An 18,924-nucleotide genomic window follows, 5' to 3' on the forward strand; every position below is an offset into this window, starting at 1 on the left:
AACCCTCGTGCAAGAACTCGGCTACCAGTCCCCCATCCAGATCTGGGCTGGATCACCCTCCAAACCAAGCGGGCATGGTTCAGGCTCTACCAACAGGTTTCCTTCCTAGCTTCAACGGGACGCGGCCGCGCCCTTCCCCGACGTGGATGGGCCCGGCGTCCGCCCGCGCCCCGAGCCCGCCCTGCCCTGCGCACGCCGCGGCGGGCTCTGTCCCGGGCGCGACCCTGCCGGGGCCGCCACAGCGGCGGTGTCCCTCTGCCGCTCTCCGGGAGACACGGGCTCTCTCCGCCCGGACGAGGGCAGGCGCGCCCGTGTGGGGCTTCTCTTCTCACCGTCCGGCTGAGTAGGGAGGCACCACCCGCCCACCTAAGACAACCCGTGTCCACCCGACGGAAACACCCCGGCAGCGCTCTCAACCCCGTGGGGCTGGGAGGTAGGGCCGAGCCCCATGGCGAGGAGGAGGAGCAGGAGCAGCCGCAGCCGCAGCTGGGATTGGGGCCCGCCGGCACCGCCCGGTCGGCCGGGGGGGAGGAGGCGGCGGGAGGAGGAGCGGCGGCGCGGACCGCAGCGAGGTGGCGGGGCTCAGCGCGGCCGTCTCTGAAGATGGCGGCGGCGGAGCCGGGCGGTGCTCCGGGCGGCGGGGGCTGCGCGCCGGCGGGCGGTGGCTCCGTGCCCGTCCTTTTCTGTTTCTCCGTTTTCGCGCGGCCCTCCAGCGTGCCCCACGGCGCCGGCTACGAGCTGCTGATCCAGAAGTTCCTCAGCCTGTACGGGGACCAGATAGACATGCACCGCAAGTTCGTGGTGCAGCTCTTCGCCGAGGAGTGGAGCCAGTACATCGACCTGCCGAAGGGCTTCCTGGTCAACGAGCGCTGCAAGGTGCGCCTGGTCCCGCTGCAGATCCAGGTGAGAGCCGGCGGCGCGGCAGCGCCGGCCGCCACAGGTGCTTGTGAGGGCGGGCAGCCCGGTCCGTCCCGCCGCGGCAGCCCCCGGCCCCTGTCGGGAGAAGCGCGGGGTCCTGCAGCGGGCTGGGACCGTGCGCGCAGCCCCCACAGCCCGCGCTCACCTTCTCTCCGTGGAAACTTTTGGTTTCCTAAGCCGGGGAGGCAGGTGAGCTTTGTGTCACACGCGTGTGGTAACTGGGCTTTGCCTTCAGCTAGCCAGAACTTACTTGGCATCATGAATGAGAAAACAAGTCAGGTCGCTGAAGCAATCAATGCTCTCCGTTAAATCAGGCGGCTGGTGCTAACCCAGCCTTAACCGAGGGTAATGCTACACGGTGGAAACTCAAAGGGTGCCGGTAAAGTGGGCTCTGCCAGAGTTCGGTATCTTGACTTGTAGTTCGTCAGGACCTCTGTATCCCTCTTTGCCTCAAAAAACCCTTTCCAATATACAGGTTTATAGCTTGGTAGTTCTGTAACCACAAACTAGGAAGCCAGGCTGCTAGATAGATGCAGTTGCAGATGCTTTCCTATGAAGATACTTTCATGCCCACTAGAGATTGGTGCAAGTTGTGCTGTAATGCTACCACTCAAAGCACATTGCTTCTTCCCTTCTCCAGTATCAAAGAATTCAACTTGAAAAAAAAAAAAAAACAAACCAGAAAACAAACCAGAAAACAAACCAAAACAAACCCCAGTAAAAAACCCCACATCATTGCTGTTTTCATTCAGAGCATGTTTTTAAAATTTATAATTAGAAGTTTTAGTTTGCCTAGCCAACATTTCTAAGAAGTTGGAAAAGGATTATCATAAAAGCTGAAACAATGCTTGTCTTTTCTTAATGTTTTCAGAGATGGCTAATTTGTCCTGTTTGTAAACTCTGCTTAATCATAGTATCTTGTCCACATAAACTCTGTTGGCTTACACTGTACATCAAGGATGCCCTTGGCATCTTTTGTTTTAGTCTTAATTTTACGTATGGAAAGAATGGAGCAAAGTAGTTTAATAACTTATTAACTCTCATCATATACACTCATCATATTCAGTTTTAAACTTTTCTGTTTCTGTGTCGTAAACAGAATTTATGGGAGCCCAGTCAGAAAAACTGGAAGGAAACAGTCTTTCCAGCTTGCAAAATAACTTGGGTATGGGTGTTAGTTAAAGCAAGGACTTTAAAAAGAGAATTGCTGTATTCTGGACATATAACAGTGTTGCAGGTTGGAATTTTAGTTCTCATTTGTGTATGCAGATCATTACTCGTGCCTTCTGCATTGAAACTGTAAGTGCAGCTCAAGCATTTGTAGCAGGACATACGTCTTGGAATAAAGGTCAGTACTGAGACAAGGAAGGATACATCACTCCCGGGGTGCAAATGTGCTAGACTGCTTTGACTACAGGGATTCAGGATGAACCTATATTTTATGCATTATTGCCTATTGGATTGCATACTTACACCAATACTGTTGCAGTTCTGTGACAATTACAGCTGTTGATATGAAAAGGATGGTATTTCTGGGTTATTCCTTGATATATTTCAGCAGCTGTGAATGAGCTGAAGACATCTCAACTGAGACATCACAGTGATGTCAGTCTGCTTGCCTTAAGCCAGAGACAGGTGCTCAGAGATCACTTGTTTGAGAAACATTTGGTATGATACAGACACAGCTGTGCTTTTTAAGACTTTTAGGACTTAGTGATGGGAATATTATACTTTTTGTGTATTCATTCAGGCATTGCCACTATAATAAGGCTTTTTTTCCTTCCCTCCCACCTTTTCTCCCTTCCTGCCTCCCTCCCTGGTGTTTTATCTGCAGTTACACACAACATTGATTTGTCAACTCTGTGTGTGGCACAGTCAGTTGAATCACTGTTTTGGATGTGTATTTCAAGAGGGACAACTTTTGCTCGCTGATGTGATTAGACTTTCATATTTAGAAAGATATTTCTGGTTTAAAGTTAAAATTCAGAGATTCCAACAACTGTATCCCCAGACAATAATTTCAGTGCTTTTATATGCACGTTTTCTGAAGTATATGTATGCATTTAGTTCGAGGTTGCATTTTAACATTTAGGGGAGCTAGAGTCCATAATCTCTGGAATATTATCCTTCCATTTTGATTCCTATGCAGGCCTATTGTAGAAGGATGCTTTTTGGTATACTAGCTCATGAAATGTCACCATCAAATGGTATTTGACTGGGCTGTTTCAGTTTCTTGTCCCTGTAGCTGACGGGGCCAGTAATCTCATGGCAAAATTGCCGTATGCTGCCCTTGGAAATGCACTCCATGAACTCAGTTCAAGGCTTGATGTGTACAGGGGCATTTGCTCTCCTGTTGTTTTATGCCTTTGTACCATCCTCATATATTTATGTTTGTTTGGTTTGGGTGTCCTGACATGAAACAGTCACTGAAGCTTTTGATGGCCACGCAGTGCTAGGCAGGCTGGTGGGATGCACTGCACTGATGTTCTGCCTGGCTGCTGCTTCTCAACTTGAACCTCCCCAACCACAGACATACAGTGAAGAGGGACATTTCCTCAGGCCTCTCCCAACTGGAGGGACTGTATCTGCTTTTCATAAACTTTAAGTCTTTTAAAAGTCTTTTAACAAAAAACTTAGAGTTTAGGTGAGGCAATGCAGGACCACTTTAATTGCCTCTACAGTTACATAGTGCTACAAAAATTATTGTTATCCTGTAGTGTTTTAGGTGCCTTTGGAGGAGAGAAGTAAGGAAAAAGACTTTGGTGATGTCCAAAGAAAAGACAGCTATATGCATCCTACAGCTGTGTAATAGAGGAGTTTAGGCAGCTTTCAAATATATAACCAAGAGAGGCTATTTTACAGTTGCTGTCATAACTTCAAGGTGACTTCTCCTCAGGGGGACTTGTGCTCTGTATTTACAAAGTGGTAAACTTTAAGATACTGAAGCTAAAAGGGTAAAATTATGGCTGACGTCATTGCATAAAGCACATTTCAGGATGGTTTTTTGAGGCAGGTTGGTGTCTCAGGCTTATCTTTATTGAAAAAAACCACTTGCAGAATGATATTCAACTGTTGCTGCATAATAAGGTAAATATAACAATTAATACACAGATTCTCACTCTCATTGCACTTACCTGATTTTCTTTGGACAGTCTGGAACTAGAACTAACAGTAACTCAGGAACCCAAGTCCATTTTCTGCATACCAAGAAAAGTCAAAGCATAAATTGCAGGGGTGTTATTTGGGAGTTTTAGGGTGAAATTGCAAATTTTGATACATTAGTATATTCCTAAATAAATACATTTTTTTGAAAGGCAGCATGTGGAACCTTAAAGAAGGGGAAAAAAGGGCTGAAAATACTGAAAGAGGATTTTTTCCCCAAATACAGACTCATTTGTTTATCTTTACTCTGCAGCAAGCATTTTAGTAATATTAAATTTTGCTGAAGACTTTTGTACTACATTAGTTATATGTAGATCATGTGGTTTTTTAATGAAATCTGTCCTTTTTAAATGCTGAATTACATGTAAAAGGCTGCACATTGGCTTAAGATAAATATTTATGTTTCTAAATTGAAACACTTGTAACCTATTTTTCTCTTCAAATACATCAAACTGAATTTATTCATTTTTTTCATTTGAAAGAAAGGCAGGAAAGTTCAACTGAATCTCACAGATTTCCTTTAAGAAATACAAAAGAAAAGATGGTAGCCTCTTTTTATTGTTCTCTCTTATATGCCATTCTTTAAATACCAATGTTGCAACATCCCACCGCCATCTGCCCTTTTAGTAGGTAACCTTGAGGTAAGATTTATAAAGTCACTAGTGATATTAAATAGGGTTATTTCTTTGCCTCCAGTTTCTTATTCATTACATATGCTGTAGGGAAATTTCATTTTGTATGTATCATGATTTCCTGGACTTTGAACAGGGAAAGTACAGATAAAAAGCCTGTACTTGTGAATCCTTTTATAAATCTGAACCTGTAATTATAGTACTTCATCACAATCACATTTTTTCTGATTAATAATAATCAGCAGAGATTATCTAGACGTGAAAAATCACCTCTCCTTTCCTACCTAGGTCTTTATTTTTTAAAGCTGTATGTGACTCGTGGCAGCATACCTTTAAATCCTGGTCTGGACAAGGTCCTAGAGATGACTTTTTTAGCTGGGTAAAAGAGCTGCATCAGGTTACGTGGCCATTTGGTGTATCTATTCTGGTTGTGCTGTGAGTAATCTTCAACTGGAGGACAAAAATTCCTAACTAAGAGAATTAAAGTGCAACAAATGGAAATGCTTATATACTGTTGAGGGGAACTTCAGGTCACTTGGGTTTTGATGGGGTTTTTTTACTTTTATTTTGAGTTCTAGCTGTTTAATGTTGTTGTGGCTGAGTGGATGTTATATGCAGGGTGGTTTCAGGCAGGTACTGTATGGCTGCAGTGGCTCACAATCCTTGCCCAGCCTGCCTCTTTCTGCAGTGAAATCAAACAGGTGTTGAAATGCCAGCCCAAGTTTGATGCTGAGGTGTAGTTTTGCCCTCACACCAGCTCTTTGGCATGTAGCACTGGGGAGATCTGGGTGATTTTCGCTGTCAGGAGATGTGAAATGGAGGTGTCACATGGCCCTGACACAGTGTTGTAGAGGGGGAGGATGGCATTGAAAGCAAGTGAGTAGTAGGATTTACATGGCACACTAAGGAACTAGTACACTAAACCTTTTCCTTTATACATAGAAAATACTTACATGAATTTATTTATGGACTGTATTAGCTACTATTTATGGAGCTTAATTTCAAACTGCTTTCTGTTACACTCTGTCCTTCCCACATCTGCTCTTCCATGTAACACCAGCAAGTGTTGACTCAGATCTTAGCATCTCTTTCTTCCAGTTTCCTTTTGTTGTGCCACAATTCAGACTGCAAGTTAATCAGAAATAAATATGAAAATCAATGAATGAATTATTTATGTTAGATTTTAAAAGCTTTTACATTAGCAAATATACAGTTGACACAACTTTATTTTGGAGAGCTGCTGGTATGAATCTGAAGTCATAAATTAAATTATATGAAACCAACTTGACAATAAAGAAAGGCAGATACAGTGCTTTTGCTCCAGCTCCCTGTGCTTTTTGACATAAACATATGAGATTCAGTGGAAGTCTATAATAAGGATACCTCCTGGCTGGAAAGGCAGTCAGCTTTCTTCTGCACTTCACTGTCAAATCAGAATAAAATTGAATTGTGCTCTTTAGGATGGCTTCCAAATCCACTGTTTTTAATTATTCCATTGTCCTTGTCCTTGATGAAACTTAGGGCAAATACTGTTTTTGCAGAAGATCCCAGGCTGGAAGGAACTGCAAACATCTCAAAAAGCAGACTTCAGGTATTTCAGGACAAGTTGGAGAAACAGGGTGCAATAAGATGCATTCAAAATGGAAGTAACAATGTAGAAATAATCAGCTACACAAATAGAAGAAGAGGAAGAGTTTGGGGGATGATTTATAAGTTTAAAATGCACCTCAGGAGTCTAAGTATCATCAATTATGAAAAGAGGAAATACTGTACTGGAAAGTACAAAATAAACAGGCACTGGAAGGGCTGTGAATTGGCTGATATCTGAGGCCCTGCTAGAGCAGTGAAGTAGTATGGGCACAGAAACACTGCTGTGATAGTAGTATTGAGTGCCCCATTCCAGACTGTGATTTGAAAAGTACCCCAGGGAGGTCCATGAAAATAATTTGAGTTGTAGGAAGAAATTCTAAAAGCATTAGATACATTTAGAATAAGGAAGGGGAGGGGAAGGCCCCAAGGGAGACCTAGAAGTCTGAGTCTTGAGGTCTGATAATAAGTTTTGCCCATGGTTATCCATGTGAAGAGGATGGTAACGCTCTTGTGTTTCGAATTCACTGTGGACCTAACTGGAAATAACACTCTTAAATGTCAGCAAACGAGCTGTGGATGAGAAAACACTGACTGGTAAAGGTAACAGAGCTGTGGGATGGGTTTTATAGGACTTCTATTGCTGATGGGTCAGACCATGTGATTATCTGTGAAGAAAATTTTTGTTTGTTTGATCAGACTATGCAGCTTCTTGAGGACTTTTCTACTCTATTCACATTTGTTCCTTTGCTAGGGATGGTAGTGCCATCTGCTGCACTGGCAGAGGAAGGTGCATTCCAAGGCAGTAGATTAGCTTCACATACATCATTCTACAGTCCATGATGGTTTGTGGTAGTTCAGACAGATCTTAAAAAATTACAGAATTACAGGATCAATTAGACTGTAAAAGACCTCTGAGGTCGAGTCCTACCTATGACTGAACACTGCCATGTCAATTAAATCATGGCAGCAAGTGCTACCTCCAAGTCTTTCCTTCAACGCCTTCAGTGACAGACAGCCACACCACCACCTCCCTGGGCAGCCTGTTCTAATATCTAATCACCCTTTCTGTGAAGAAATCCTTCCTAAAGTCCAACCTGGTGCAGCTTTTCAAGTGATAGAAAGATTTAAAGGAGAAAATTTGCTTTGCTCGTTATACAAATGCTGAGACAAAGTGGTGCATTTTATGAGTAGGAGCCACACTTTGAAAATATTGTTTATTCCAATTATTCTATTTTTATTGCTGAGCAGTAGGAAAGTTAAGTGTCATGATTAACTGCTGTGATAATAGTAAGTGCCAGAGCTGGAATGGGTCACAGTAGGTGCTCCCAGTGGTGTTGAATTATACATTAATACTGCCCACCAACTGCTTTTTGCATTGTTCAAGCATGTAGATGGATGGTATTCAACAACAAGGCGGTTATTTAATTTTATGTCCAATCTTTCTTGGTCCCAGGCCTCATGCATTACTTTGTGTAGAGTTGCAGAAGTGTTATTTGGTTAAAATATCTAGAGACTGCCTTCCCTAAGCCCTTGATCAAATCAGCTGCTGCATTGGTGAATGCTGAAGATCTCCAAGGATGGAGATCTCACAACTGTGGTAACCTTTTTCAGTGCAGGTGCATCTTTCTTCCTGGTGAAAAAGATTTCTCTAATGCCTCTTGTGATGGTCTTCTGTCTTCTTGTGGTATGCCAAGAGCCCGTTGTTACATCATCTGAATTGTGGATGTTACTACGTTTGCCTCTGTATCTGCTTGTATTAATTGTGTTGCTGCTTGGCTCACAAGGACTGGAGGAACCATGTTTGTGAATGGTTGCTGCTTTGGTAGTAGTGGTATAATGAATCTGAGAATTGAGGTAACTTAGCATTTACAATTGTTAGCATACAAGTAATTTTCCCAACAATTTGAGTGGCCATTGCATATGTTTAAGCATGGCCATCATTAAACATGGCCTTGGGAATTGAGATTAACAGCATTTTACTCTGGAGACATGCGGTGAATCAGTGAAAGTTCTGGAACTAGTATTTATCAATTCCCAATTCCTTTTTGGCGAGTTGACCTTGGCTGACCACCAGGTGCCCACCAGGCTGCTCCATCTCTTGTCCTCAATAGGACAGAGGGAAGAAAATATGACAAAGGTGCTTATGCATCAAGATAAAAACAGAGAGGGATCACTTGCCAATTACAATCATAGACAAAACAGACTTGGGGAAATTAGTTTAATATAGTCCTAATCAATAACTGAGTAGAATAATCATGAATAATAGCAGATGTAAAAACACCTCTTCCCCATCTCCCCCTTCTTCCTAGGTTTAGCTCTACTTGCAACTTCTCTACCTCCTCCCTTCAAGCAGCACAGGGGGATGGGGAGTGGGCTTTGTGGTCAGTTCATAAAACTTCACCTATGCCACTCATTCTTCTCACACTCTTCCCCTGCTCCAAAGAGGGGTCCCTCCTGTGTGAGATGGTATGTGATGAACTTCCCAAATGTGCATCTTTCCCACAGGCTGCAGTCCTTCCCTGCATACTCCAGCATGGGCTCCTCTCTAGAGTCACAGGTCCTGCTAGGAGCCTGCTTCTAGCATGGCCTTTCAGAGTCACAATTGCAGGCCTTCTTCAGGGCACTGCTGTAGAGTCCTCCAAGGACTGCGACTGGAATTTTGTTCCACTGTGGAACCCCATGGACTGCAGAGGCACAGCTGCCTCACCACGGTCTGCACCAGAGGCTGCAGGGGAATCTCTGTACCAGCACCTGGGGCCCCTCCTGTCCCTCTTTCTGCACTAACCTTGGTGTCTACAGGGCTGTCTCTCCCACATATTCTCACCCTCCTCTCACAGCTGCTCTTGGACAGTGGGTTTTTTTACCTTTTCTTAAATATTTTACCATAGAGATGTCACTGGCATCACTGATGTAGCTGATCTGACTTGGATTCAGCTGGCATTAGCACTCTCTTGACTTGAGGATGTTTCTGCCATCTCACAAAAGCCACCCCCATAGCCTCCCTTCCTTTACCAAAACCTTGTCATGTAAACCTGATACATCTGCACTCTTTCAAAATACATTTTTTTACAGATTTTGTAATTTTGTTTCAGTTTAAAACATTACAGCCTCAGACTGCAGAAAATGAAGTGGATGTAATTAATGGGTGCTTCCAAGAAGCTCTTTATTCAATTCGGTTTATCTGTCTGCTGAAAAGCTCCTGAATGGATGTAATTTCTCTTGAGTTGCCTTACAACTAAATAATAGTATGTAGCTCTTTTCTTTCCCTGTAGCTTCCATCTGAAGCCCTCTACTTTGGTTCTACAGGTAGTGCAAGTAATTTATTTATACAAATACAAATCACTCTTTCTAAGTGTAAGAAAATTAAGTATTTATTTTTCTTACCCCCTTCCTTCTACCCTACTTGGTAGCTTATATGAGGGAAACTCTAGGAGATTACTTTTGCCATTAAAATGTATTCAGTTTGGTTTCTAATATTTACAGTCTTTTCTACTTTCATTTTAGCCTTTGGACTTCCATCAGAGTTGTGCTAAAAGATGTCATAGACAAATCCAATTGACTACACAATGTATAGTATTGTATAGAAAGTATAGGAAGTATTGAAAATGTGTGTCCATAGAATATCTGAAAGCAAGTGGAAGTCTGAATTTTTTTTAAAATTTTAATTTATTCTGAGTCTATATCAGTTCCAAGAGTTGTGGATTTAAAAATAAATTTGAAGAATGTAATTTTGCTTTTGGTACTTTCTTCTTTTTTTGCTGTAATTTAGGCAGTATGTTCCTCTGCCCCCTTCAGAGTTCAGAAATTTTCATGTACATTTATGTTGACTTATGTTTTCCACTTAATAAAATCTTGAGTATGTATTGATGACTGTGCCACACTGTTCAGTGTCAGCTATTTGATTGAATTTAGAAACATACCGAAATCAGGCTTGAAAAACTTTTCTCCTATTTTGACTCCAAGTAACATAAATACATAATTTAGCAGAGGTATTGCAGACTCTTCCTCATTCTGCTGCATTTCTGAAAGGATGTCCACTGCCATGGAAAACGTTACCTATATTTCCTTTTTCAGATTACTACTTTGGGCAACCTGACACCCTCAAGCACTGTTTTTTTCTGTTGTGACATGCAAGAACGATTCCGGCCTGCCATCAAATACTTTGGCGATATTATCAGTGTGGGCCAACGACTCGTATGTTTGCTTTCTTATTTTCTTTTGATCATTCACTGTAAACTATTATTTTGCATACTGTCTAACGATTACTTAGTATTAGGTAATAACAGTGTCTCTATTATTATTGTGGGTTTTTTGTTTGGTTGGTTTTGGTTATTTTTGTTTGTTTGTGGGTTTTTTTTAATGTTTTCCTTTCTGTCCCCTTACAGCTCCAAGGTGCACGGCTCTTGGGAATTCCAGTTATTGTCACTGAACAGTATCCCAAAGGTCTTGGCAGCACTGTGCAAGAAATTGATTTAACAGGAGCTAAACTTGTGCTTCCCAAGACAAAATTTTCAATGGTGCTGCCAGAAGTTGAAGCAACATTAGCAGAGATCCCTGGCGTCCGGAGTATTGTCCTCTTTGGTGTAGAAGTAGGTGCCTTGCCATTCTGATACTGGTTTATGGTAATGTCTGTTGGCTCTCAAAGGAGGCATCACTTTCTTTAATTAAAAAAAACGAAATCAATTTGTATTACTTAGAGCTTAGATATCCTCTACAGAATAAATTATTTTTGTGTTGTCTTTAATATTATCTCATAATAAAATTTGAGATGAGATACCTGTAAACTATAGGCATTTGTCTCAATCTTAACTGGCACTTAAAATGCATATTGAGTTCCCTAGTACTGCCAGGGGTAGAAAAATATGGATTTGAACTCTATTAAGTTATGAACTCTAATTTGTGATTGTGTTACTTTCATTTGCAATAGTGGTTTCTTGGTGGCTTTTTTGCCTTTGATTTCTCCCCTGTAGACTCATGTCTGTATCCAGCAAACAGCATTGGAATTAGTTGGTAGAGGTCTGGAAGTTCATATTGTAGCTGACGCCACCTCATCAAGAAGTATGATGGACAGAATGTTTGCTCTTGAGGTAAGTTTCTTAGTCAAGGATTTCTTCGCCTTGGATTGGTATGTTAAATTCTCTGCTTTTTGTAAGCTCATGAGGAATTTTTATGGACAAAGCAGTGGATCAATGTAGATTTGAGAAGAGGTGAGTGCTCTGATTCTTAAAATAGCATTGAAAATGGAGAAGTACTGCCTTTTTTTTTTTTCCTTAAATTTTGATTTAGTATGCATAACCCAGTTTGGGATGTTTGGAATTTAAAAGTGATTGTTTCATACAATATAGATTACTCTGTATAAACATTTGCATTTTAGCAAATCCCTTAATGCAGTGTTATGTCTACAGCAGAGTAAAAGTGCTATAAACCTTTTGGCTTTGTTGTTCCAAAGAGTATTTATTCAGATGTTGAAATTCTTGAAGTGCAGTGAAATACAGTATGTGATCCCGTTCAGATTTCCTTTTACTCCTGTCCCTCCTTCTGCTTTTCCTCATCAGAGCAAATTAAATCTTAATCGCAAGACCCTGATTATAGTAAAGATTCCCCTCCCCCCTGCTTTTAGGAGCTTAGTCAAACTAAATGTTGAGAAAGTGGAGATAAATGTAACAAGATTTAAAAGTGCATACAACTATGTGGTAGCAAATTCATGCAAAGGATTTTTTGAGGCTGTACTCTTACCTTGCCTACAGGCATCACTGTTGAAAGTCAAAACCTGATATATACATTAAGTATTGCAATTTTTGCCTCAGGCCCTAACAATTATTTGAAGTAGAAACTAATAATAACCACAGCATGTTATACTTTTTCGTTGATTTTGAGAAGACTTAATTTCTTAAAGGCTAAAGAGAAATCCCCAGCATATAGTGATTGATGAAACCCATGACTTTGATTAAGTGGAAATCTAATGTCAACTGTCACATAGAGCATAGGGACACACACAGGGTGCAGGAGTGACTGAAGTCATGGACTTCCCAAATCAATGTGGTGGCGCAGCAGTAGGAGACAAAACAAATACATAAAACCTAAAATCCGTTTGCCTTATTGTGCATATTTTTGTACATTCATCACTTACGCTGTGTCTGTAAACACAGAAGTTGGGCCAATGTAATAAAGGTTAAGACCATGACTAGCTAACTTTGCTTTACGTTCTTGTCAAAAAGGTATTGATCTTGAAAGCGTGATTGCTTGAAAAAGCTGTAAATTTTTCAGTTTTATGTAACTGTTTGGTGTGCCTTAGCAATGCTTTCTCAGTAAGCAAAAGAAAACGTTTTGCTGTGGTCCCTTATGTCATCAGTCATTACCATATGATTCAGCCAGCACTTGCCGTGTTGAGCCGGCAGTAACACCTCTGCTGCACATGGCAGCACATACCAACGCTGTCTTCTTCTTGTGTTACAGAGCCTCACTTAAAAATGCTACTGAGGGATGTGGGCTAGAGCAAGCAAGACATGGACATGCTTGGGAGGAGACCAGGAGAAATGGACATATATTGGACATGTCCTTAATCCTGATGGGCTGTGTCCTATTTCTTAGGGAAGTGGCAGCATACCAAAGTGTTGGGTAATCCTGCTTTAGTTTCACCATGGAGCTTACAGTTACATTCTTTTAATGAGTGAGTCTAACACTGTCTCTTGTGCAAACTTAGGCAAGCTGGTGAGATGAAATGAGATCAGATGAGTTTCATTGACCAGGGTTCCTGGACCGTTTTCCTTACCTGTCGGGAAAGATGAGTGTAACATTTCCCTTTTCACAATAACACAGCCCTTCTCTGTTCCCGGTGACCTTTCAAGAATAATAAAGAGTGACCTTGCAGTGATAACAACTAGCTTCCTCAGCAACCCCAAATAACTACTATCTGCTCCCACCTGCCCCTTCAGTTCTCCACATTTCCCATCACATAGCATGTGTTTTGATTGCGCTGGTGATGAATATGCAAATATCTGAGCAGGTGTACTAGGAAGTGCAATTTGACTCATTTGACAACGAAAGCTTTCATGTCTGCTTGGATAACAGGTTGTCTCCACTTCTATTGTGTGCTTACAGCAGGCAACAACTTGTAGTTAAAAAAATCCTCAGAAACCAAAAAAATCTCGAAATTTTCATTGATGAAATAGCTCAACAGTTCAAGGCTGTGACTATTCTGCATCTCTGCCCTGTCTGATGAAGATGTCTTATGCCAGTGCTTGGTCTCAGATTGAGATAGCTTAGTCTGCTCCTGCTGAATTTTTTTTTTCTGTTCTTTGTCTTTTCTACGTGTTTCTGCAGTGTGGATGCAATACACTGTCAATACTTTCTTTCTTCTCAAAGACAGCATTCTAAGAAAACTTGTGATTTCCTCGGAAATCATCCAATATACTTAGCAAATGCATCTCTTAATTTCTGCTAATCTGAAATCTAGAAAAATTATATCTAGTCCTAGGAAAAGTATAAGGTGATGACAGCTTCTTTTGATATGTTATGTTATGTTATGCTTTTAAAGAGAAGATGTTCTCTCTTTTCAATCAGTATTTTACAGAGGGCAATGATTTTTCAAAGTGTCTCAATTTTTTTCTTATCCATACTAGTTAAAACCAAAACCTTTGTATTCTTGGAGAGGCTTATGTTGAAAACATTGCCATAATGCTTCATATTAATTTTCCTATTTTTCTTCTTTCTTCCATGTGTGTGAGTTTTAACAAATATGGTTGTATGGAGTAGGAGAGATGAGGAAGGTAGCCGCTTTGTTTCAGCTTAAGAATATTGCGAGGCTTATTGCTATAATGGCAAGCAGGAAACATTGACTTCAGTAAATCCAGCCTTGTTAGTTTGTTGTTACATAGACTTTAGTTTATGTAGTTAACATATACTTTACTGGTTGGTTCCCTAAAGTTAATAACTTTCACCCATCCGTTGCTTTGTAATTGAAAAGCTAGAAAGTTTTCTATTTGCTTTAATGATTACAGTTGAAGTCTGTATGTACATATCTCTATTGTCTGCTACTTGGCCTCCCTTAGCTTATTCAGTATCCCATTAGATTTGGTGGAGCATGCAGCATGAGGGAGGGAAAGGTGACTCCATGAACAGTTTTACTGCCAAAGCACCTGTATGGTGGCTGGGAAAATGATGGGAGGGACATGGGTTGGTCAGCCTTTGCCGAGGGTAACTTTTTTATGTAAGCAACAACCACAGTTTTAAACGTCCAGTAACTTTACATTAAGTCCTGTGCCTTGGGCTACATGAAGCCCAAGCCCTGCTGAATTGCACACTTACAAGATCCAGTAGATCTCTTTTGGTTTTGCTTTCTCTGTAGCTATACATTTGTCTTGGTTTAGATAGACAGGTAGGTATCTGCCAGGGAGGGTTGGAGTCTCCCTTGAAATGTAAGCCCCTCCCCCCTTTTCCAAATTTTTATAAATTTGCAATTAAAAGGCTGTCAGGCAAAGATTTTGGGAATAGGTGTAGCAGTTCTTTACTAGGGATATAAAAATACAGATGTTGTAGTACAGAAGAACAAGCAAGCAAACAAACAAACAAGAAATCCCAGAAAACCCTGACAGGGTCAGAAATACAACCTGACACCCTGTTGGTCAGGGTGTTGGAAGCAGTCCAAAGTAAGCCCTCCTGGAGTGGCAGATATGGTTCTGTTGGAGTAGAGATGGTCCCATTGAAGAAAAAGGGTCCAGTAATGGTGAGATGGGTCCAGTCTTCCTCCAGGGTTCCGGTGGAAAACTGGATACCTAGTGACACTGTGGCTCCTTTTTATCTAGGTTAAGATGGTTTGGCTCCTCCTCCCTGTATGGAGCATCTTACAATAGTACGATGTAATGTGTCATGTCATTGGTGAGCTCTTAATGGTTCATTAGCAGAAGATATCCCCATGGGAGTAGAGAAACAATGAAGAGAGATAAGTAGCACTCCACCATCTGATAAGCAACACTGACCCATTTGGGCAAAGATAAGCAATTCTGCTCCACCCAGATGGAATAGAATAACATGTTCTTCACAAAACTCGACAACATTTTATCCTGTAGCCTGTGAAAACTGACTCTGGAGTTACTGTCTGTAATGAAACATCATTTAAAAAGATGCTGCTATTGTGCCAGTCTGATTTATAATGTGTGTAGAAAAGATTTTTCTTCTTTCTCCAGAGATTGTTGCTACTAGTGTGCTCTATAGTCCAAAAGCTGAAGTAGTGGTACATAATAAGGACTGAAAGAGAAATTTCTTGCTTAATGCTTTTAGGTTGGACCTCACTATTTTATTTTTCCCCAGACCTTTCATCTGCATGAGAGTGAAGAAAGCTGTCCTCTGGGTTATGCAAAGGGAAAGAGTTGTTACTGAAATTTGTGGGGCTGCTGCCTATTAAATCTGACTTGGGAAAAGAATCCAGTTGAAGGAGAAAGCCTCATTTGTAATCAGGGGCAGCCTTTTGCCATAGGAAAGTCTAAACCCAGTCAATTTTCATCCTAGCTTTATACATCCTAGCTTTTTTTACACCACTAAGAAATGCTGAAATGGAATTGGCAGTATTTTTGTTAATAGGAGATGTTTTTAAAAATGCTATCCGTCTTTTCTTTCAAAATTCACTCATTCACATTTGCACTAATCTTACATGATTTCCTCTCTGCTCTTTTATTTTTCAGCGTCTCGCACGTACTGGAATTATAGTTACTACTAGCGAAGCGATATTGCTGCAGCTGGTAGCTGATAAAGAACATCCAAAATTCAAAGAAATTCAAAATCTCATTAAGGCAAGTGCCCCTGAGTCAGGGCTCCTCTCCAAAGTTTAAAGCAGGCATGGAGGAAGCAGATTTCCCTGTTCTCTTTTACAGAGGGTAGAAAGCTATAAGCGCACATGTACACCTTCTTTTGCTCAAAGTTTGGTAGGAGTGTAAAAATAAAAATAGACATGTTTGTGCTTGCCTTAGCAAAATTGTCTGGTTATATGTCTGGGTGCCAGTGTGTTCTGTTTAGTTACAGCTGTCATAGGTTTTGGATACCATAGGACCCTTTTGTTGTCAAATTTCTTTATTTAAAAAAAAATAATTAACAGAGATGCCTGCTAGTCCATACTATACACTGATTCTAACAGCTCAAAAAATTGCATACTTCTGTGACACCTCTTGATTGTGTGCTTTGCAAGTGTTTTGTGATGTCCTGTTTTACTTTTGTGTTAATAGAAGATAATTACTTATTGGATAAATGCAATGTGATACACTTTAATGTTCTGTATAAATGAAGTATTTTATTAGGACATAAATTAAAATTGAGTAAGAAATATGACCTATATGTGTGCTTTTGTTCTCTAGGATAAAATTTAAGCACTCGCTTCATAGACAACATAAATGAAGTAGAGCTGATGTTTGATTGCCCTAGGTAGCTGAAGTCCGCATCATGACTTTTGATTATACTGAAATTGACTGCCCAAGGCTGTACTTTACTTGAGTGTATACAAACAGAAGACTGTTGTGTAATGAATTAGTTCTTTATAAACAGCTCTTGGTGTAAACTCTTCAGAACTTGAGAATATTGCCAAAGCTTTAAATTGGAAATGCTAAGGATGTTTAAAAATGAAAACTTTTCAGGTTCGAGTGCTAAATCTGCTAATATGTTAAGATTTATTTTGCTTTGTTTTAGCCCCAGTTTAGTTAGATTGAATAATTCTATCCAATTTACTCAAGAGGGCTCTGAAAGAAGGCTTAGCTTCTCTGGTTTTTGTGCTTTTTTTGTGGGCTATAGTTGGGTGGAGTTTGAATAGAATCTAAAAATAGGTCTAAAAACATTGTTCAGAAAAATAGCATCTTTAACATAATGATATATATTTTTTCTATCTAGAACTAATCTTTTAACGTGTGATTGTTCATAAAGGCACTTCCTTCATGTTCTAGGGGATTAAATAATGTTGTATAAAGTTTACAGTGTGCCTGAGACATTTATTTTTTTAAGAGGACTAGAAGATGTCATACTAAACACTGATCTTTTTGGTAGAAAAGCTATTAAAGCACGTGTATTGTTTTAAACTGCTTATTTCTCCAACAAGATGGCTCTAAAAGAATTGTTTCATAAATAAAAATAATTTCAATAGTTTCATATAACCTTTATATGTTCAAAACAAATAAAGAGTTAACATTTGCTGTCTCTCTTTCACTTGTGATATTTATTGTAGAGCAAATCCTGAAAGCTGTGTTTGCCATGGACCTTATTTTAGTCTGTACAGCTGTGGAAGTTCTGTGGATGTCATGGGAATTTTGTGTAAAGATCAAGGGTGGATAATGTTGAATGATTCTTGTCTTCTGCATCTAGTTAGCATGTTATTTAACACTCTAGAATATGAAAAATGAACATTGTGCTTCAAGCTGGAGGCTGCGATGCAAGTCGTGTTAAGAACTCTTGTCCTGTATCACTGACCTACTTTTAACCTTTTCTGGTAAATTAATTGTGTTTCTTAGCCATATGAAGTTCACTTATATAAATCAACAGCTGTGCACAAAAAATAATATAAATTTCTTATGAAATAATGGATTTATTGCCTTCTTACCTTTATGTGTTGATGGTACCAAGAGACAGTAGTTGAAGGTAAAACTGTCATTTTTTCACACGTTTATTTTTTAAACAATACCAATTGCCTCAAAATCAAATGCATGGATTTTTAAGAGGTAGTGGTATTGATTACTAAAATTTTACCATTTTTGTAGAAAAGTAAGTTGAAGGACAGATGTCACATCTTCCTTTACACTGCTTTTTGCCACAAGGGGAATCATTAGGTAGCAAGATGGCACTGAAGAAGAAGCTATAAAATACATTGATACTCTCTGTTATAATTCTAAATTTTTTATAAAACTGAGCTCTTATATGTGAATTTAGGGGCGAAATACATTCCTCTTTTGTTAGATGGATGCATTATTCAGCATTCATGGGTAATTCAGATGAGATTATAAGTGTGTTTATTTAAAAAGAAGAGAAAAGAAGTTGACATATTTCTCTAATGGTAAAGTAAGTTTATTCACAGGACATAATATTCTTTGCTTCTTCATTGCTCTCACTCATCTATGTTTTCTGACAAGTGGATGTTCCAATGCAGTGGAACCGCAGAAATGAGTTGTTTGAGAAGAGGTCTGTGGACTATTGCATTATCTAGAGTAAGTACTGTTTTGTCCTGCAAAGATAGAAAATAAAGTAATGAAATAACATCGAGGAGGATTGCTCATGGGTATACTCAGCTGATTGTGAAGAAGCTCTCTGTCAAGCTTTTCTTTATTTGAAGACTTCACCACAGCTAGGGCTAAGCAATACAATTGTCACCTGCTCTAGGTGGCTTCAGCATCATACCTCTTTTCTTGAGGAAGCAGAAAGACACTTCTTGATGGAGAAGGGTGGTTTATTTTCTCTTAGGAGTTCTGCTTCTGTGCAAGGTTGGTAATACATTGTTTACGTCAGTGCAGTAGCTGATACATAAATGCTACACTAAGTATAGTAAGATATGTGCATGATTAGTTTTAATTTGCTAAATCCTTGCAAAGTAGAGGGTTTTTTTCTTACTAGGACTGTTTAGGTTTTAAGTTTAAAATGTGACCCTGTTTATTCA

At 40.2% G+C, this 18,924-nt stretch overlaps 1 protein-coding gene across 1 annotated transcript; it reads left to right on the forward strand.

Moving 5' to 3' along the window:
- The first annotated feature begins 502 nt into the window (after positions 1-502).
- ISOC1 (isochorismatase domain containing 1) lies at positions 503-17,471 on the forward strand. The gene is made up of 5 exons (XM_066181625.1): positions 503-903; positions 10,377-10,496; positions 10,688-10,891; positions 11,273-11,389; positions 15,983-17,471. Exons 1-5 carry the CDS (start codon positions 604-606, stop codon positions 16,127-16,129), a joined length of 888 nt encoding a protein of 295 aa, XP_066037722.1. The 5' UTR covers positions 503-603; the 3' UTR covers positions 16,130-17,471.
- The last annotated feature ends 1,453 nt before the right edge of the window (positions 17,472-18,924 follow it).

This window comes from Chamaea fasciata, unplaced genomic scaffold, assembly GCF_029207755.1.
Source record: "Chamaea fasciata isolate MVZ Bird 193981 ecotype frontalis unplaced genomic scaffold, bChaFas1.0.hap1 SCAF_4, whole genome shotgun sequence".
In the NCBI taxonomy this organism is placed as follows: Eukaryota; Metazoa; Chordata; class Aves; order Passeriformes; family Sylviidae; genus Chamaea; species Chamaea fasciata.

Coding starts and splice junctions, on each gene's coding strand:
- ISOC1 (XM_066181625.1), top strand. CDS start 604: ATGGCGGCGGCGGAGCCGGGCGGTGCTCCGGGCGGCGGGGGCTGCGCG. Junction 904..10,376: donor TGGTCCCGCTGCAGATCCAG/GTGAGAGCCGGC, acceptor TTCCTTTTTCAG/ATTACTACTTTGGGCAACCT. Junction 11,390..15,982: donor ACAGAATGTTTGCTCTTGAG/GTAAGTTTCTTA, acceptor TTTATTTTTCAG/CGTCTCGCACGTACTGGAAT.